This window comes from Pyrus communis, chromosome 2 (assembly GCF_041283825.1).
Source record: "Pyrus communis isolate YQ-2024b chromosome 2, ASM4128382v1, whole genome shotgun sequence".
In the NCBI taxonomy this organism is placed as follows: domain Eukaryota; kingdom Viridiplantae; phylum Streptophyta; class Magnoliopsida; order Rosales; family Rosaceae; genus Pyrus; species Pyrus communis.
In genome coordinates this window covers 14,474,702-14,495,967 of record NC_142566.1, presented here as the reverse complement: position 1 = coordinate 14,495,967, position 21,266 = coordinate 14,474,702, and the positions used below count along the sequence as shown (strand labels likewise).

General features: G+C 35.1%; 1 protein-coding gene across 4 annotated transcripts; it reads left to right on the top strand.

The window, feature by feature from the left end:
• The first annotated feature begins 5,373 nt into the window (after window positions 1-5,373).
• LOC137747205 (uncharacterized) lies at window positions 5,374-20,543 on the top strand. 4 transcript variants are annotated; one of them, XM_068487270.2, is made up of 29 exons: window positions 5,374-5,660; window positions 5,819-6,073; window positions 6,166-6,326; window positions 7,841-7,906; window positions 8,774-8,891; window positions 9,013-9,122; window positions 9,225-9,320; window positions 9,714-9,837; window positions 10,745-10,812; window positions 11,178-11,264; window positions 11,765-11,917; window positions 12,005-12,100; window positions 12,287-12,346; window positions 12,440-12,558; window positions 12,682-12,769; window positions 13,080-13,184; window positions 13,256-13,357; window positions 13,518-13,570; window positions 13,683-13,746; window positions 13,860-13,994; window positions 14,224-14,336; window positions 14,418-14,511; window positions 14,883-15,102; window positions 16,317-16,447; window positions 16,946-17,092; window positions 17,708-17,836; window positions 18,795-18,893; window positions 19,588-19,626; window positions 19,808-20,543. In XM_068487270.2, the coding sequence occupies exons 2-29, from the start codon at window positions 5,833-5,835 to the stop codon at window positions 19,943-19,945; spliced, it is 3,156 nt and encodes a 1,051-aa protein (XP_068343371.2). In that variant the 5' UTR covers window positions 5,374-5,660; window positions 5,819-5,832; the 3' UTR covers window positions 19,946-20,543. The 4 variants fall into 4 exon arrangements, with proteins under 4 accessions (XP_068343371.2, XP_068343369.2, XP_068343370.2 ...); XM_068487268.2 differs by having other exon boundaries at window positions 5,400-5,660; window positions 13,253-13,357; XM_068487269.2 differs by having other exon boundaries at window positions 5,520-5,660; window positions 5,822-6,073; window positions 13,253-13,357.
• Window positions 20,544-21,266: the final 723 nt, after the last annotated feature.

Genomic DNA, 21,266 nt, shown 5'->3' with positions numbered 1-21,266 from the left:
AGAGGATGGACGAATTTGAAGGCCTTGTATGCACTTGAAGACACAAAACAATGGCCCTAACCCAATCACATAACACATTATGCCATACAAACCAACCTATTTTAGGCCCATTCTATGTACTTAAACCCTAGCCCTTTAAACTAGTTCATTTATCACTTATCAAACCGTTCACTTATCACTCACCACATATCATTCACTTATCACTTAACATATCATTCATTTATTTCACTTCCATACTCCTCTTAATTCCACATGCATTCTCACACATGCACATCATTCACTCACATTTCCACCATTCATTCTTTATTCCTTTCCAAACATCTCACATGCATTCATCATAATTCACAACACAAAACAACTTCATTGCCGTGGGTTCCCATTTCCTTTCCAAACATCTCACATGCATTTCTTCATTATTTCCTAACCCTACATGCATTATTTATTGCATCTTCACATGCACATTCACACACACTTCACACAAACAACATTCACATGCAAACACAAGCTTTAACCAACAAACAAAACAGCCAACACATGCACCAAAACACCTTTGCCGTGGCCTTCACTCCCCCTTGCATTTTCAGCCATTCCACTTCATCATTACACCACCTTCTCCATCTTTAATCACATGCACCACCAATTCAACACATGCACTTGTTCCTCCATTAAATCAACCACATTCATCACCAAAGAACCTTTGTGCCGTGAGTTCCATTTCATTTCCAGCATCCTCACATGCATTCCCTTCACATTCACCCACATGCACATTCAATCATTCACACATCCACCACTCATTCTTCATCATTTCAACCACCTACATGCATTAATTATTAAACTCTTCATCATTGCATCCAGAAAATGAGCAAGAAAGCTTCCCAAACACATGCAAATCCATCCATGCCGTGGGTTCCCTTTGCTCCCCTTGTGCAATTCCAGTTTTCACATGTGTCCTAGCTGTTTTTCCATCATTCCTCCACACAAATGCTTAAACAAACAGCCATATGTTCCCTCCACTACCCCTATAAATACCCTAGCATTCATTCATTCACTCCCCATTCAATTCATATCTCATATTTCCATTCACAACACTTCACACAACACAAATACCATTCCATTGCCGTGAGTCCCACTTCATTTTCTGCATATTTTCTCTTCATTCTTCCATCTCCAACCACTCCCCACTCCATTCCACATACACCTAAAGCCCTTAAGCTCACCTTAGACCTTGTGCTACAACAACGAGGAAGAAAAGAGTGCTTAAACGTTCATACAATTCAAGTTTGAGTTGTTGGAATGTTTAGGTGTTTCTTTGATTTCAAAGTTTAAATTTAATTCTCTTTGTTTTGTACGTATGAGAAGGGAAGAGAAGAGTGCCTAAACGTTCATACAATTCACGTTTGAGTTGTTGGAATGTTTAGGTGTTTCTTTGATTTCAAAGTTATGAGGAACTAAACCCCCCTTTAGCTAGGGGGTGATTCGAAACTATGTTTATATTTGCAATTTGAATTGATTACGTTTGGTTGGAATTTCATAAGTTGTGGATTCAATTCGTTTAACTGTTTGATTGATAACTTATTTATGTATGTTCATTGAGATTGCAAGCTTAATTTTCATGCATAAATATGACGCTAGAATATAAGTGAATTTCACCTAATCGTTATGAACTTATATTCACAAGTAGTGGAGGTTGCTTATAAACAATCGCGTTAAACGATTTCTTGGCATAAGTTTCATGCGTATTCCATTGTAACGAATGCCTCGTCGATGTTTATGATTTCCGTTGAACTTAATGATCTTTGTTGAATGTCTCTATCATGCGTATTCCATAGTTAGGGACTTTGATTAAGAATAATTTGGTTGTAATGCGTATTCCATTCAATCCAACGAATTTAGGGAAATCTGAAAGTTAATCTAAGCGGATTTAATTAACTTGGAGCATTGAGTTTCACAACTTATCGAAAGACCAACTGAGAATCAATTTTGTTTGCAAGTGTAACATGTGTGGAGAAGAACCCCTTGGCTATTCCATCATCCATATTTTTATCACATTCATATTTACATTTTGCCTTTAATTATATTCTGTCTTTTTAATTTAATATCGTCCAACCACAATCCCCCCCCTATTTTGTTAAGTCTTAATCATTCGTATTTGTTTTACTTTTGTATCTTTAAGCTTTTGGAGTCATAAACATTTGCAAATTCGTCTAAATCAAGTTCTAGCTTCTATTTGAGTCAATTTGATTGTTTTAGACAATTTGAGTTTTTCAAAGCCATTCTGAGTCATAGTAGTCTTGTTAAGAGTATTTTAATTTAGTTTTTATGTTTTTAAGTCAATTTAGAAGGTTTTAGCAAGCCCTCCTAATCCCCGGTCTAGAACGATCCCTCACTTATCCATTCTACTACAATTGTCAAACGAGGGTTTAATTTGAGTGTCAAGTAATTCTCGCATCAAAGGTGCAGAAAATGGAGGGATACACGGCAAGAATGGAAGTGTTTGGTGATGTATGCAATGATGAAGAGTGAATAAAAAATGCATGTAGGGTTAGCTAGGTTGGCTTTGTTTGAGTGCATGTGTTTGGTGGGAACAAAGGGGGAAGCACGGCATGTGTGTGAATGTGATGGCTAAGGTGAATTATATGTGGAATAAAGATGGAGAAGGTGGTGTAATGATGCATGGTTGTAGTTTAAGGTGTTGAATATGGATTTGCATGGCCTTTGAAGTGATTGTGGGTTTTGGAAGGAAATGCATGGCCTTGGGGTTGGTTTAAGAGAGAATGGGCTAGGCCCTTTGTTTTATGTCCAAAGTGAAAATAAGGCCTTCAAATTCGTCCAAACTTTGGCTCCATGGATAAGCTATCCAATCCATGCCCAAAAATGCTCCAAATAGCCTCAAAATGCACTTTCTTGCTCCCTAAGCCCTTAAAACCTGAAAACACACAAAAGAAGCATAAAGAACTAAAATAACTAAAGAAACATAACGTAAATGTACGAGAACAAGCCATTTAAGTCGCATGAATATGCTCCTATCAATTGTTAGGTTCAATCTTTGGTTAACAATGCCAATGCCTTGACCAAATTGAAGCATGGGTTTGGGGCATCCAATGAGGCTAATCCAGAAGAGAAAAAAAGAGCGAATTCGACTCACTTTCATTTATGAATAATAATAATAAAAAAAATGCTTCTATTGTGCTGAAAATAAAAAGTTGTAAAATAAAGTTGTTGAGTGTTCGGTAATTTTTATTTTTTTTGGTGAAAGTGCTTTTAACAAAAAAAATAAAAATTGTATGAGTGTTTGGTAAAATTTTTATATAAATTTCTATGAATATGTTAAATGATTAAAGATGATATGATATTTAATGTGATATAATAATTGTCTAAGATAATATTGTAGGGGCAAATATTGTAATTTTGTAAAATATGTGATAGTATATGTCACATCCCGGCCCGAGCTCCCACCACATCTCGGACTCGACTTCACTGTAGCACGATATTGTCCACTTTGGGAGAAAAACTTGTGTGGGGCTTGGCTTGTCACTAGATTTCGTTGAGTGGCACTACAATCCACTCAAAACTCGCCACGTGGCAAGTCTTAAATATATTCTTTTATCATTCTTTTATATAAAATATCATTCTTTTATATTTAAAATTTTTATAATTATTTTTTTAACTAATTAATATATTAATGTTATGTTTCCTTTTTTATTTCTTTCCCCCCTATATTTTTTCTTCCCAAATCCACCCCACACCCCCCCCTCGGGCAACTTTGTTTTGCCGTAGATCTTAGGTTTCAGTACTCACACCCCTTTCTTTCTTTCCCAGTTTCGCTTCTTTCTTTCATTAAAAAAAAAAAAAAAAAAAAAGTTCTACACCCAGTCCAATTTTATCATGGAAAGCAACTAAGAATCTGTAAGTTTTTTTTCTTTCCTTATACAATAGTTGCTTTGATCATGTGACATGAATAACCCACATATATAGATGTAGTAGGGTTATTTTCTTTTCGTTTAATTGGGGGTTTTTGGGTTCGGGTGAGGTTTTTTGGATTTTTTATATTTATAATATGAATTAGGTTATCTTCTATGTTTGCTACCTTCTTTATTATGAGTCTTTAATTAATATATTAGTCTAATCTTTGATTTTTTTTTTTTTCAATTGATAGGTTGCTGCTGAGGCAATGGAGTTTGAAGAAGATCTGAAAATCGGAATGGTGGTGCATTCAGACGCTGAAGCTTACAGATACTTGGTTGCTTTCCATGATAAACTTGGAGAGGGTGCATAACTTTATTTTGTTTTATTTTATTTTATTTAAAGAAAGAAATAAATGAAACTGGGAAAGAAAGAAAGGGGAGGGAGTCCTATGACCTACGGCAAAACAAAGTGTGGTGGGGGGGATTTGGGAAGAAAAAAAATAAGGGGAAAGAAATAAAAAAGGAAACATAACATTAATATATATAATACATTAATTAGTTAAAAAAATAATTATAAAAATTTTAAATATAAAAGAATGATAAAATAATATATTTAAGACTTGCCATGGGGGGGATTTGGGAAGAAAAAAAATAGGGGGAAAGAAATAAAAAAGGAAACATAACAAATGTATATAATATATTAATTAGTTAAAAAAATAATTATAAAAATTTTAAATATAAAAGAATGATAAAGAATATATTTAAGACTTGCCACGTGGCAAGTTTTAAGTGGATTGTAGTGCCATTCAGCGAAGTCTAGTGGCAAGCCAAGCCTCATACAAGTTTTTCTCCCACTTTGGGCCCCGATCACGTCCTTACGGTTTTATTTCTGTAACTCAGACGAGAACTTCCCAGTGGGTCACCCATCCCGGGATTGCTCTCGCGTAAACTCGCTTAACTTCGGAGTTCCAATGGAACCTGAAGCCAGTGAGCTCCCAAAAAACCTCGTGCTAGGTAGAGATGAGAATATATATATATAAAACTTACAGGATCCACTCCCCTGTGTGATGTGGAATGTCATAGTATACTTGCCATTTGAAAATTTCATTAAATGGGCATTGATTACTTTGCTTTTTAAAAAAAAGACGTTTTTTAGAAACATGGTAGACCTGCTTCTACTTTTTTTATGTTTTTCTATTGTTACTAACAACAGTTTTTCTCTTAAATTCTTTTTTATTTTTGTTTTACCAAGCACATTTCCAGATTTTCTGATAAGGTTTTTTTTTTTTTTTTTCCAAAGCACCACAACCTCAAATCAGCAATTAAATCCATAATCCAATGGCTTGCATCTTCTTGCTCCCTATTTGATTTCTTAATTGAGTTGTTAAGGATTTTTGAGTCCCTGTAAAAAAAAGGCAAAAAGAGGAAAAAAAAGGTAGATTTGGATTTGGATCCTTTGTAAATTTTTAGACAGATGTAAAATTGTTGCCTGCCGTGTCGAAACTAAACGGGTCCGTCTTCGGGTCTTTATACAAAAGGAAAGAAAAAAAATCTCACATTTGTGCTCTCTGCTCTCTCTCTCTCTCTCTTGCTCGCCATTGTAGACTCCTTCACAAGGCACCCAGAAATTCCATTTCCAAAGCCACTAAACGAATTGGGACCGTGAAGCAGCGTTGGACTGCAATCGGAGATCGAATCGGCGGCAGCGGCTTACGGCAACCTGGGTCGCGAACCGCCGCGGTTCGGGGTCGGAAGGTAAATCGACGAACCATGCAACTCGGAAAAACCTATGATTTTGATTCTGTGTCTGACATTTGAACCTTTTACCTGGGTTTTAGTAAAGATTACATATTTTTTTTTTGTTGGGTATAAGAATCTGAGGTTATGGTTTATTGGTGATTGATGAATCATAGTAGTTTTCGAAGCGATGGAGGGTTTAAGGCAACTGGAGGCGTTGTGTGAGAGGCTGTACAATTCACAGGACTCAGTCGAAAGGGCTCACGCCGAAAACACTCTCAAATGCTTTTCGGTGAACATCGAATACATTTCGCAGTGCCAGTACATTCTCGACAATGCCATGACTCCCTACGCGTTGATGCTGGCTAGTTCTAGCTTGTTGAAGCAAGTCACTGAGCAAAAACTTGCTCTGCAGCTTCGTCTCGACATCTGTAAGAATCTCCCTTTACTTATATATGTTTTCTTGGTTTGCTTTGTTGTTTGCATCTTGTTGGAAATGAACAATGTGGGAAATTTGTTGTAGGGAATTACCTTATTAACTATTTGGCTACTCGAGGACGAGAGTTGCAGCCGTTTGTGACTGCCTCTTTAATCCAACTCTTATGTCGACTCACCAAGTTTGGGTGGTTTGATGATGATCGATTCCGGGATGTGGTGAAAGAGTCAATGAACTTCTTGAATCAGGTTATATGACTTTCTGTTAATATGTGTGATGTCTTTGATCTTGAACTAAATTTTATGATACCACGGCATTTCTGTTGCATTATGAGCAGTATTCCCAAGAAAGGCTATGAGTAAGTAACGATGACTGTGAACAAACTGGCCACTGAATAAAAGTACTGTAAGGAAACGCCATCAACAAGAAACCAGACAACAAAATCATATTATGTTGAAACTAAGCTAAGCAGAATCTCAATCGCCAACATCCTTCCAATTCTCATAGATAAGGAACAACGGTACATCCTAAAACTCGGAAGAAACCGATGACCATGAAAGAGGTCTAAAATGAAACTTTATCTCACAAAATCCCCAGAATCTCACCACCATAAAATGCATGATGTGGAAATTGCCTAGCAGATACCAGCTTTCCTAAATAGGACTGATATGGGAATACGCCCTCTGGCTCAAAATTCCTGCTCATTCCTTCTGACTAGAGGTTGTAAATCAGGTGTAAGTGTAGAGACAAAAACTAACTTTGCTGGGTAATCTCAGCAACTTGCATTACTTCAGCTTCAGCTTCTTTGGGATTTCAGGAAATTCCTTACTTACCCCGTTCTTTCATTTTTTTTTTTTTCTGATTAGAAGCAGTTCTTATCTAAATTCTGTGGTAGTTGTTGGATTGTTAAAGCTATTACATTGGCTATTTTGTTTGTAGTGAACAGCTTGCTCGTAATTGCTTGGGCTTAATAAAATTTTATTTTCTGTAAAAATCAAAACTCTGTATGTATAGGAAATTTAGATTACCATACCGTATTTGTTTCCAGTCATATCATTGATTGAGAATATAACTGGTTTATAGAAAGCTGCATCGATCTACAACATTACCTTATTTGTATCCATGATTGCATTGTTTTTAACACATTGTGGCCACATGATCCGTGGTCTATCATTCTGGAACTTAGGAATTAAATATTAATTGGTTATCTTCTTGTATATGTATATCTCTTACTATTGCTCTATTCAAGGCCTTGTTTTTCTGTAAGTATCTAAAATTTTTATTGTCCGTTGCTTATTTTTACCTAACTCAATTTTTGGGATGCTGCATGCACTTTTTATTTTTATTTTTTATTTTTTATGTACAACAAGAGTCAGACTAGTATTTTTCATGAGCCCTATATTGCACATAGCCAACTTTTGTCTTCCAGTCTGTCAAACTATTTTTTGAAGTATCACATCAACTGTATTGCTATGTAGAGTGCCAGCTCATTTATTAAGTTACATTTTCAGTTTTCTAATGTTACGCGATATCTATCTTACCATCTTTAAGTTCATGTGCTCCATTTGCATTGTAATATTGCTCTCTTAAAACTGTAGAGGGAACAGAGTACAGATAACTGAGTAAATTTAACTGCTACTACTGAGTGATTCAAGTGGTTGTGTTGCTTTTTTTTTTTTTTTTTTTTTTTATAATTTTTTTATATGTTCTCTGTCATTATATCTTTCAGACAAGTGTAACTCATAAACAATTTGTTTACCAGGCAACATCTGATCACTATGCCATTGGTTTGAAGATATTGAACCAGCTCGTGTCTGAGATGAGTCAGGTTAGATTGTAATTTGTGCCCCTTTATATCATCATTAATATGAGAGATTACTTTTTGGTTACAGAAGATTTCCACTCCATTTCCATTAATTCTTGTCTTCCTGCAACTTGTGTTTGAGTGAGTTGAACCACATATCATCCTGAAGTGTCTTTAGGGCATCATCACATGGATAGATGACAGTGTACGGTGTGAATATTTCTAATTTATTTTCTTGTTCAAGAACACTGATAGAAGCTAGTTGAAGCACTCAAAGTTTGTCCTCGGTCGAACATCTATAGGCATGTTGTTTTTTAGCTAATTTCACTATTATTTTGGGGTTATATTTAACTTTCAAATTTTTGTAAGAATTAAACTTAATTTTGTTTGTTTCCATGAAATGGCCTTTCCTTCTAAAATGTGTGATGTAAAACAATAGGAAGGGATAGAGAAATAGAAGAGATCCGGACTCACTCTGGCCTTTGGCATTACACCAAAGGTGTATTGGAGTCACTCCAATAGAGAATTAGAAAAATTCTGGCATCACACCGAAGGTGCCTTGGAATCACTCCAAGGTTGTTGTGCCTTACACACAAGCTGAGAAATTTTCCTTTTGACTAACAATCTGATTTCAAAGCTCACAAAGTAGCCCCTTTATAAGCTTAATTGGTACGTGAATCTGGAAAGGTCCACATTAATATGCTTAGGAATTCTAAAGACTAATTTATGATGCTTAATACATTAAAACTGTAACATAGAGAGACTTAGACAATTACCTTGTAGACCACATTGCATTATTGAAGTTTTAACTTGGCTATTAACATCAATGTGCTTGTTTATTTTTTATTTGAGTAACGTTTGCTTGTTTTTCATTAATTGATAAATGATCAGCCTAATCCTGGGTTGCCTTCAACACATCATCGGAGGGTTGCGTGCTCCTTCAGGGACCAGTCTCTCTTTCAAATATTCCAAATATCTTTGACTTCATTGCATCAATTGGAAAGTAATGGTAATACGTTGGCACTGGCGGTTGTTCTAAACCTATTTTGATTAACCCCTTACCACCACTATTTAATTATTGTAATTCTTGGTTTATTGGTATTAATGCTGTTTGATTTTGTGGTGCACAGTTGCAAGTCGATTGCAAGAGTTGGCTCTTTCGCTTTCACTTAAATGCCTATCTTTTGATTTTGTTGGGACCTCAATTGATGAAAGTTCTGAAGAATTTGGTACTGTTCAGGTATTATCCTTGTTTCTTTTGGATTGTTAACCATTCGAAGGTCTGTCGATTAGTCTCGTATGCAGTGAATCATAACTAAGTATTTAACTGGTAATCTTACAGATTCCATCGGGTTGGAAGTCGACATTGGAGGATCCTGCTACACTTCAAGTCTTCTTTGATTACTATGCCAATACAAAGCCCCCTCTTTCAAAGGAGGTTAGTATATGTGATTTTTCTTCTTAATTAATTGCTGATGATTTCTAGAACCTTCTCTAATTAGAAAATAGAAGAAGCAAAGAGAACTGTCGCTCGTGGGATAATTTATTGCTGATGCTACATGTATTGTGAATCAGATCCTTGTCATAATGGCTAATTTATTGCTGGTGCGAGATATTTTTTTATTAGTCTCGATTACTGCAATCACATACAGTCATGCATGTGCAAGTGTACAGCGGTGGAAGTTCTGTCCTTTGATATCTAAAATGTATCTGTCTTTGTTTGTTGGAGTAAAAAGTTTCTTTTCCTACCATTTGAAATTTTATGTTGTTATTGTTCATGTGTTTTCACTGTTTAACATCTTAATCAAGTTTTTACTATTGTTCTTTATAGGCACTGGAGTGCTTGGTGCGACTGGCTTCTGTTAGACGTTCTTTGTTTACTAGTGATCCTGGCCGTTCAAACTATCTGTCCCATTTAATCACAGGAACCAAAGAAATCCTACAAACTGGGCAAGGTGTTGTTGGCTTGGCCTTTTTTTTCTTTCTTTCTGTTGATTGTCATGTATCTTACTCCAATTATGCTGAATGTGAAATAATTTGTTTGTGTGCTGGAATGCGTGCTTTCCTGCATTTGTATATTTTTGGTAGTTACTAACTTCCTAGATATTTTTTAAAGAACATTTTAAATATGATTGTTTTCCCTTTGTGCTTTTTTTACTGACTCTTGCATGAACAACCATGGACAGATTTGTACCCGTCTATGCTGCACAGACACGGGTATGGGTGCCCAATACGATACATCAATTAAATAATATATATAATAAAATAATATATAATATGTCATATTACCACTCGAAAAAAATAAGTTCATCATAAATTCATACTTCATAACATAAAATAAATCACAAAGAGAAAGATTCATGTTCATCATAAACCATATAGAAGAGAAGAGAGGAATGACTTTAAAATGAACTTTTGAAAATTACACTTTGGCCTTGCCTTGTTCTAAATTTTCAAAAACATCCCCCAAAATTACAAAAACTGAATAACCCCTTGCCGTATCTTTACTGTGTCCTTTGAGTATCGTTGCCGTTTCTCATAGTCTACAAGTCTACAAAGTAGAAAAAGTGGACAATACTCTATTTTGCATATCCGCTATGTGTCAGACTGTATTGCGGGGGCATCAGTAGAAACTCACCCTGGCCCAAATTTCAAGTATCGGTGCAACGAAGATACTTTGTAGTTGTCATTTATTGGTTGGTCCTAGGATTCATATATATAATATGCTTAAGGTGGATTTTATCTGAATTTTAGACACTTGTCAGTGACTGTGCTAATACAACCCTAAATTTATGATTTATTAGTGTGTGTTTTCTTTAATCTGTTGGGTTTTCATAATGATTTGTTTGGACTGGAAATCAGGTCTTGCTGATCATGATAATTACCATGAATATTGTCGTCTTCTTGGACGATTCCGAATGAATTATCAGGTAATCTTTCTTCCTTTTGGTAATTTTGACTTCAATCTTTTTCTCTAGTATGAAATACCCTAGAGTCATTTTTGGTATCTTGGTAACTCATTCAAATGAAGCAAGCTTAATGAATGTTGCATGCTTGTAAATTACTCTCTAAATATACCTACATTTTTCGTTTTGGATTTATATTTATATGAAATTGATTTGTACCTTGAAAAGGTGAAACTTACGCTTTACGCTTGTAGTTTTGATTTTGACTTTACGTAGATGGTTTGTAATTTCTTTGTGGTGATTATGAAATTTATTTTCTGGTATGTAATCTTTCCTTGAGTTGATCTAGTTTACTGCTTATGCTTATTTAACTTCTAAATTTGTCGCAGTTGTCAGAGCTTGTGACTGTGGAAGGCTATAGTGACTGGATACGTTTAGTAGCAGAATTCACTTTAAAGTCTTTGCATTCTTGGAAGGTTGAATGTCTTTCACCACTTTTTTCCTAGCATTAGGAAAAGAATATTGCATACTAAGCCGTTGAATGAAAACACTTCCACGATAAGTCAGTCTCACCCTTTCCTTTGGGTGGGCCACTGATCTTCCATCAAATTTTATATCGTGCAATTTCCTAAATCTAATTTTTGTAGATTTTTGGGTTTTGCTTCATCCCATGTGAGTCTTGATCGGGCTTGCAATCCCTGACATTCTGTTTACATTAATCTTCAGTTGCTTATCTGCATCTAGTCGTTTATTTTCAGTTGTAGTTACTCTTATCTTATAGTTTCCAGTTGTCACTTCCGCTGTTTCTCTGACACACAGACTCTCTCTCCATATCTCTCTAGTTGTCCTAATGACATTTACTGCCATTATACATGAATATCACTATCTATGGTACCTTATAGTGCCTGGTAGCTGGAACTAAATATCCAGGTTGAGAAATTGCAACTTGCATTACTGAAACTTGTCTTCTTTTCAGTGGGCCAGCAGCAGCGTATACTACCTTTTAGGACTATGGTCTAGATTGGTGACATCTGTACCATACTTGAAAGGTGATGCACCCAGCATGCTCGATGAATTTGTTCCTAAGATTACTGAAGGTTTCATCACATCAAGATTTAACTCCGTGCAGGTAAAAACCAAAACTTTTTCTGGGCCAGTACTGCAATTGTATGTTCAAATTTATGAAAGTTCTCTATATCTTCTCACTATTTTACAGGATGGATTGCTTGATGATCTTTCTGAGAACCCTTTAGACAATGTTGAACTTCTTCAAGATCAGTTGGATTGTTTTACACAAGTCTGTAGATTTCAGGTTTACCTCTACAAATGTTATGTGCTTCTCGTTTTCAGTCTGAAGAAGTTATGGTTTTGCAATTCGTCAAATAAACAATTTTCTATTTGATAAAAAAGCATTTAAAATACATATCTTGACTTAGACGCGTGGAACTGATCTGAATTTGTCAAAGTTGCCTCCATAACCTTCTCTCTTTGGTTGCAGTATGAAAGCAGTAGTTTGTATATAATAAACATAGTGGAGCCTCTTTTGCAAGTCTACACGGTATGGGCATTTACAGTGAAGGATGCCTCTTGGAAATTGAAAAGAAAAATTTCTGGACTTCATGTCTTTAATCAATTCTTCTGACTTGAATAGGAAAGAGCTCGAGTTCAGACCAGTGATAACAGTGACCTCTCTGTTATTGAAGCAAAACTTGCTTGGATTGTTCATATAGTTGCTGCAGTTCTCAAGATAAAGCAAAGTACTGGGTGCAGGTAAAGAAAACTAAACAACTTTATTGACCAAAAAATCCTGCTTTTACTCCTCTTCATTCATCTTGCTTTTCCCTTCATTGCTACCATGGAAGATTTTTTATGTTTTATATTTTTCCTTTGCAGTGCCGAGTCACAAGAAGTACTTGATGCAGAACTTTCAGCTCGCATCTTGCAGTTAATAAATGTCACTGACAGTGGGCTACACAGCCAGGTACAGCAGCAGCAATTACATCTTTCGGTATATTAGATATAGTAATCAAATATTTAACTTCTGAATCTAGATTTTTCTATCTTTCTCTGCCTAAGATGGTACTGTTTTTATCATGGTTTGATATAAATGAAAGGGCGCACTTTAAAACTCTGCTGCTTTGGGCTTCAAGCACTTTGGTTAATATATTCAGCCAAATTACTCGGTGTTAAAGAGTGATATTCAACTTTAAAGATTGCCTATTTATTTATTTTTTTCTTCATTGGTGGTGCTATCAAAATTAACAAAAACTGTTCAACCCTGGCATTGGCAGAGGTATGGTGAAACAAGCAAGCAAAGACTTGATCGTGCAATTCTTACCTTTTTTCAACATTTTCGGAAGTCTTATGTGGGTGACCAGGCCATGCATTCTTCGAGGGTAAGTTTTTCCTTGCATTCTTTAAATTATTGCTAGCATTCTTCTTGAGGCTTCTCCATTTGTTGCAGCAGTTATATGCTCGCCTTTCTGAGCTTCTTGGACTTCATGATCATCTTTTGATGTTAAATGTCATTGTTGGCAAGATTGCTACAAACCTGAAATGTTATACGGAGGTGAAATCTTTTTCATGCTTTACTCACGTTAAGTACATTTGGATATTATTTTGCATTTTGTAGCCTGAAATGTTATACGGAGGTGAAATCTTTTTCATGCTTTACTCACGTTAAGTACATTTGGATATTATTTTGCATTTTAATTCTTGCCTATTTTCAGAATGAGGAGGTCATTGGTCACACCCTGAGTTTGTTCTTGGAGCTGGCGTCTGGGTTAGTTCTTTTCCTTCTGTATATGGTTTGGAACATTGGAGTGCTTGTTGGTTTAAGAGAGCCTATTTTCCTTTATCATATTTTGCTTATTGTAAGGCTAATTATTTTGCAGATACATGAGTGGCAAGCTACTCTTGAAGTTGGATACTGTCAAATTTATACTTGCCAATCATACTGTAAATCCAAATCTGAAATATCTTTCTTTTGCATTTACACTTTTGATTTGAATATCTTGAACAGAATCCTGTATTTCGTGTGAAAAGCTCTCATTTTGAATTTCTCTTTTCAGAGGGAGCATTTCCCTTTTCTGGAAGAGTATAGGTGTTCTCGCAGCAGAACAACTTTCTATTACATAATTGGCTGGTTAATATTCATGGAAGACAGCCCTGTCAAATTTAAATCTTCCATGGATCCACTTTTGCAAGTACTCTCTCTCTCTCTCTCTCTATCTCTCTGTCTCTCTGTCTCTCTCTCTGCACACATACAAACACAAACATACAATAAAAAAATGTTTCATATGTGCATGCTGCAGAATCTGCATAGATGTTCCTGTGTGTTCTTTAAAATGCTTAACTACACACACTAAATACTGTCAAGTTTGGTATTGTATGGATTCATTTCAGTTACTCCTGTACATATATGTGGTACTTCAGGTTTTCGTCAATCTGGAATCAACTCCTGATTCAATGTTTCGTACTGATGCTGTAAAGTATGGACTAATTGGGTTGATGAGAGACCTTAGAGGAATTGCCATGGCCACAAATAGGTAAGTACTTTTTTATTTTCTGTATCGAATTTATAAGGCTTAACAGTTTCTTTTTCTTATGCTCTTCTTTAATATCTTCAGTCGCAGAACTTATGGCTTTCTGTTTGATTGGTTGTATCCTGCACACATGCCACTTCTTTTGAAAGGAATCTTGCACTGGTCCGATACACCAGAGGTAAAGTACAATGTTAACTGCTTCCTTTGTCGAAAAATTCAACAGAGTTCTGTATTAGGTGGTTAAGCAATTATCTAAAATTTCATACTTTGAAATTGAACTTTTAGTACTAGTTGAAGATTTCTACATTTTCAGAAAGCTTTTAAAATAAATGAATGTCTTTTGAATCGTAAGTCTCTGCTTCTTGTTTGCATTATAGTTTTTAGCTAAGAGATCAGGTAAGGTTAGATAATATTTTATTATTTTGAAGCATATTAAAATACAATGGAAACAGGAAGCAGATCTCTCTCGGCTACATTTTATTCCTTCTTATTTCTTGCAAAGTTAATTTGTGTTATCTTCTCTCAATATTTTCCCAATAAATGCTGCAGGTGACCACCCCTTTGTTGAAATTCATGGCTGAGTTTGCATTCAACAAAGCCCAACGCTTGACTTTTGATTCATCTTCTCCTAATGGAATACTTCTTTTTCGAGAAGTCAGTAAATTGATTGTTGCGTATGGGTCAAGGATTTTGTCTCTTCCAAATGTTGCAGATATATATGGCTACAAATACAAGGGAATTTGGATTTCTTTAACTATTCTTACAAGAGGTGAGTCCACTAACCTCTTGTTTCTTGTAACAGTAATCACTTTGTTGAATCATTAATTGCATGATTATTCACTAGGTATACTTGTATCTTTATTCAGTTCTGAATGGTAAACTACTTTTTGAGAATGTTTTATCAGCTTTGTATGACATTTATCACTCTGTTTATTTGCACTTCTTGCATGTATATTCTTGAACATCTGACATATTGTTGTGGGTTTTTTCATTATTTCACTTTGGTTGGAAAACAAAATTCATCTGAGCTGCTCTCAAATGGTGTAAATTGTAGTCTGCAGATAGTTAGAATCATATTTCTGGGTGCAGGATAAGCAGTAAAAACAGCCTAGATCTGATGAAGGAAGGTCTGGCAAGAGCATGAATAAATCGTAATTTATTAGTTGGCTAGTGGACTGTTATCTTTTTTGGTAATCCTTAAATTGTTTACAAATTTGGTGTTGCAAACTTGTCAATCTCAAGTTGAGAGTCTTGTGACTAATGTGGGTACGCAATGAAGGTTGTTTATGGTTTGTTGGTTTAGAATGGTGGTCATTGTGACTAAATAATATGATACTTATGCTTTAAAAAATGGTTAATCTTTTTACTCTAGAAAGTATTGATGGAATCATGTAAGGTTTTAGCAATTGGATTGAATTTAGTGCAAAGTTTAGCGGCTGTTTGGTATCCTTCTTGGATCCAATTTTTGTTTTTGAAAATAATGTAGTGAGTACTAAGTAATTTAGCTTCATCTTGCAAACCAAAAATTAAATACAAGAAGGATACCAAACAGCCCTTTAAAGATGCTGAAACATGTATCATTGTTTAAAATAATTAGAGGAAACCCATCTATTTGCTTAGTTCAACAACCAAGCTCAAAGTGAATGGATTGGAATTCCTATAAAGAAGCTGATGATTATATTGTGTTTTTCAAATGCCATTTTTTGTCTGTGTTTTAGGAAAGCACCTCAAGTTGTTTTTTCTTTTCCTTTAACTGTTGTTCTTTCCAAATTGAAAACAGCAAACAAAGGAATAAAGTTCTTTTGCAAAGTTGTACTTTCAATTCATTTCTTGACTCTACCACAACATTGTTGGTACTAGTTTTTAACCAGAAATCCTGTAGTGGCTCTTCCCCTGCTTTCCTTGTTGAATTAAAAAAAGGAAATAGCTCCTTGTACAAATGTTATGTTATGAGCTGATTTTAGGATTTTTTTCAAATGATAGCTCTTGCTGGAAACTATGTCAACTTTGGGGTGTTTGAGCTATATGGTGATAGAGCGCTTGCTGATGCACTTGATATTGCACTGAAGATGACATTATCAATTCCTTTGGCTGATGTATTGGCATTCCGCAAGGTACATTAGCTTATGTTTGTTAGTCTTCCTTGCATCTATTAGTTTTGAGTACCCGGTAGGAGTTGTTTGATATGATTTCGACTGCGAAATGAAGGTGAATATATGAAACAAAAACTTGAAATTGAAAACAACTTAAAATGGTTTTTTTTTCTCCTGGTAGTTTTCATTTTTGTGCACTATTCCTATCAGTGCTTTCAGAGGCTAAAAACTGTTTTTCTTCTCAATTTCTAAGAAACAATGGGAAATGAGAAAACAGTATGGCTCTGAACACTAAATATGCAATTTATGAAGTCTGAAATTTATGCTATCCTATTCTTTAGTTTGTCCTTTCTAAAATTCTATCATGCTGATGCATTTTGATACTTTAAGCTCTTACTGTGCTTACTCGATTCAGATAAATTGCAGATATAAGGCTCTTTAATTTTATCTTTCTTTAAGTTATTCCTCTTGCCTAAAATTTGGAAGGTGGTCTTTATTGGAATTTCTTACTATTTGCAGCTGACAAAGGCCTATTTTGCATTCTTGGAGGTTTTATTCAACAGCCATATAGTGTATATACTGAATCTGGATACCAGTACTTTTATGCACATAGTTGGGTCCCTTGAGTCTGGGATTAAAGGTTTCGATACAGGAATCGCATCGCAGGTATGTGTTATGCCTCTATTCTCTTTTTTTGGTCAAAGTTATGCCTCTATTCTATGGACGAAATAACTCTTCATCGTCAATTGCATGTCTCAAATTTAAGGCTGCACTTTCAAAAAATAACTTATTACTGAACCATTTTTTTGCATTTGTTATCTTCTGTTTAGCTCAACTAGAAGGTCAGATAGAATAATGTGTACAAGAAAAAATAAAACTAACCTGAAATGTAGAAATCATCTTGTGCTATCAAGGGCACAAGTCGTGTTTTGGAATAAGACCTTCCCTTGCCAGGATTTGTACTCCCTCAAGTCCAATTCTCACCCTACCCTCATCAGTCTTTGGAAACTTTCAGGAGGTTACCAGTCAGGCAGTGGAAAAACCCAAAATGATGAACAGTTGGCCACTGCTAAGTGCGAAGTGTTAAACTTCCAAACATCAAACACTGTAGAAGTTTTTTAGAAGTCTAATGTTAAAATTTATGGAAAAAGTTATTGCGCTGGAGAACTTTTTGGTGACATGATCCTGTGTTACAAACTGACCAGTTTTTGTCTGCATCTGCCACATTAATTTTACATTTTTTTTTCATTATTCAATTTCAAACTTTACCTTTTTCTCCAGTGTGCATCAGCTGTTGAAACTTTGGCTGCTTTCTACTTCAACAACATAACCATGGGTGAGGCACCCACATCACCTACTGCAGTCAATCTTGCTCGTCACATTTCAGACTGCCCCAACTTGTTTCCAGAAGTAAGGATGCTTATGCTGTATTACTCTTTTGTTATCTGTCTTAGAATCTTTGTTAAGATGTCCATTTCTTGTGGTTCAGTAATTGTAATTTTGTAAATATTGACATGGTACTATCTTTATCCATTAGATTCTGTTACTGTGCCTTATGGTTATCTTTGTAATGTTTTTTTTTACTGTTTTTCCATCATAAGTCAGACTCATTTCTAAACTCTGTCAAGATCTATCTTCTTGGACGTTTACATATTGAAAATGCATGGATTTTTGTTGACCCAAAAATAATGATGCAACTCGGTAGTAGTTTTTTTTTTCAGTCAGCTATATAAGGTGACACTCCAGAACCTTGTCAGTGCTTATCAAGTAATCAATTAAACTGAAACGATGGCAAGTTTGATATACTCAGTTTTTTAATGGCATTGAACTCCTATAGTCACATAATAATTTGTGGAAATCCATAAGCCCAACCGGATTGTAAAGATGTGTTTGCATTGTTTTAGTTCAACTAGTCCCATGCCTGGACTTGTAAGTCATAAGTGAGAGGTCTTAGGTTCAAATCAGTGGATGGCGAGTTCGATACCAATTTTTCCCCCACCGCATAGTGTAAATATATTGTTGTATAAAAAAGTGTTTGTGTATTTCTTATCCACTTCTGTGTATTTCACTTTTCTTTTTTAATAAATTGTTATAGTTTCTTCTCAAAAAAAAAAAAAAGTGTTTGTGTGCCTAACCCTTGGGAGGATTAGGTCGAGATTAATGTATGCTCTTGGGGACTTCGGTTTGGGTTTTGCTTGAAGATATGTAAAGCTATTGGGAAAAAATGTTTATATGTCAAATTTATGCATGAAATAGGACTCCATGCATGCAATGTGAATTAAATTTGCTTACGCTTTTTGTGGTTATTCTCCATAGTTACTAAATTCTTTTGGTTATGTGACTGATCTGAGTCATTTTATTTGTAAAGGTACTGAAGACGCTGTTTGAGATTGTTTTATTCGAGGAAAGTAACAACCAGTGGAATTTTAGCAGGCCAATGCTGAGCTTGATACTTATTAATGAGCAGGTAGTATTTTTATTTGAGTGCATATATATTGTAACTTGTTCAAGTCTTATGTTTTTATCTTTTGGTCAGATTGTTCAAGTCTTTGTCTGCAACATCGTTTTTTAAATGCCTCTTTTTAATCAGTTCCACCTTCACATGATTGCACCAATAAATTTTCTGTTCAGTGTGTACGTGCATGTGTTCGTGTTACTGCTTCCTGAAGCCATTTTTAGCTTTTAGAAAATATTTGGAAACAGTGCAGCTCCGTCTCTCTTTTTCTCTCGAACTGTAAATCTTGGTTCCACATTTTATGGTGTTTGTCTTTTATAATGTAAGACATTAGAATATTGTAAGTTTGCAGCCTGTCTTAGCAGTACTTATACTGTCCTTTACTCTTCCTTGTGTCTCAGTAGAGAAGTTGCATTTTTGCATCTTTTGTTCAACTCCTTGTGGTGGGCCAACTTGTTTTAGCACGGTTTAGCTGACAATACATATTATTTAGGTTGTATTTTATGCGGCTTTTTATTTTTAATGAGAGAGAGAAATAAGTGAGGTGGAGAGAGTAGATAGAAATAAAATGAAAACCTTACCGAACTGTTGGATTTCTTTGCTACAAATTTCAAATTTGCATTTGCTGGAAGTGGTTCTGTATTTGTCTTATCCTTTTTCACTTCTGATGGCTGTATTTGACTGAAAGATGGTGTCTGACTTGCAGATATTCTCCGATTTGAAAGCTCATATCTTGGCTTCACAGGTTAGTTGTGCCTTCCACTCTTGATTGTTTGAGTTATATAATGGAATAATAAAAGACTAAGCTAATGTGATGGGTGAAACCTCAACTTCTGAGTTTGAGCAACGCTGAATTTACTGTTTAGCTGTTTTAAATTGTTATTGCCACGAGTACATGTACATGACACTTTGATATTGGCCTGCAGCAAGCGGATCAACATCAACGGCTTTCCCAGTGTTTTGACAAGCTTATGGTGGATGTTACTAGAAGCTTGGATACAAAGAACAGGGACAAGTTTGCCCAAAACTTGACGGTATTCAGGCGTGATTTCCGGTTGAAGTAACTATGAAGTGTACGTCTAGAAGATTTTAGAAGAATAGTTTGCCGCATACTTCTGGCTGGAAAAAAAAAATGGAAACTCCACCGGGAAAAAAAAAAAGGAGCTAAGTTTGAAGTTCTTGGGCTGGTGTAACCGGAAGCTGCAGTAGACTTTGCGGTGGCAGTATTGTTACCGCAGTGCTTGACGAGGAACGATACCGACGTTTGCCTTACTAGTGGTTTGTAGAAGATAGTGGTGGGGTTTTGACATGTAGAAAATGGCCAGTTCTAATATTAGTAAACCAATTCTTTTAGAAAAAAAAAAGGGTGTATATCTTGTCAAGTTTTATGTTTGGGGATGTATGGTCAGTTGTAAGTTGATCTTCTGTACATTAACCTTTACATATTCTTTGTATTTGTTGATAATAGGGGGAAAGAAAAATAGGTTTAAAGGATTGTTCTTGACTCTTGGATCTCCATTTTCGTTCTCGGCATTTTCCGGTTTCATGTAGAATTCGTACCTAGAATTCGCATGGGTGAATAGATATTTGAATTTGTCAATGTTGTCGATTTACTTGTTATTCGATAATGGGGCACTCGATATGTCATTAATTTGTTATTCATATTGTTGATATTATGTTGATATTGTGAAGAAAAAGTAAACAGTCAATGGATGAATGTGACGAACTGTGCCAATGTGAGAGACTTGTTAAAATCTAGGGGTTAGAATGTGATAGGATGCAAAAGCAGGGGTTAAAGTGGTACTTTTGTGATAATTTAGGAGCATTTTGATAATTAAGTTTTTTTTATTTTATGGGAACAAAAAAGAATCTTGCATTCTGTTTGGATGAGGAAATTTAAAATTACTAGGGAATTTAAAAATGATGGAAATTCAAATGATGGAATTTTATTGGTTAGAATTTGTGAATTTTTTCATTTGGTTAACCTAAGAACAATGGAATTTGAATATGGAATATGTTATTTTTAAGTTCACCCTTGCACATTTGGAAATTACAAATATTTATGTGGAATTTAAACTTGGGAATTGAATGTCTCAAATTTCAAGTTTTTTTCCATGCAGAAATTCTAAATTTCTATGTTTGTTAATCCAAACAAGGGAATTGATGCATGTCATTTATAATTTCTAACTTTTGTCAAAATTTCAAATTTACTTCCTTCATCCAAACGTAATGTTATGTTTGGACAAAGGATTTGCATGTACTAAGCAATTAATTATAAATATAATCATAATAGACAAAAAATTTAAAGGGGAGGGATTAGAAATGCACTTGATAATTGCAAAGACGTATGAAATAGATTTGCAAATGATTCATTTCAAGTAGTTA

What these genes read in the sequence shown, in the direction of transcription:
- LOC137747205 (XM_068487268.2), top strand. Translation starts at nt 5,833, where the DNA reads ATGGAGGGTTTAAGGCAACTGGAGGCGTTGTGTGAGAGGCTGTACAAT. An exon ending in AAGCAAAGTACTGGGTGCAG is followed by an intron (nt 12,559 to 12,681) that starts GTAAAGAAAACT and finishes TTTCCTTTGCAG; the next exon opens with TGCCGAGTCACAAGAAGTAC. An exon ending in TTTAACTATTCTTACAAGAG is followed by an intron (nt 15,103 to 16,316) that starts GTGAGTCCACTA and finishes TTCAAATGATAG; the next exon opens with CTCTTGCTGGAAACTATGTC.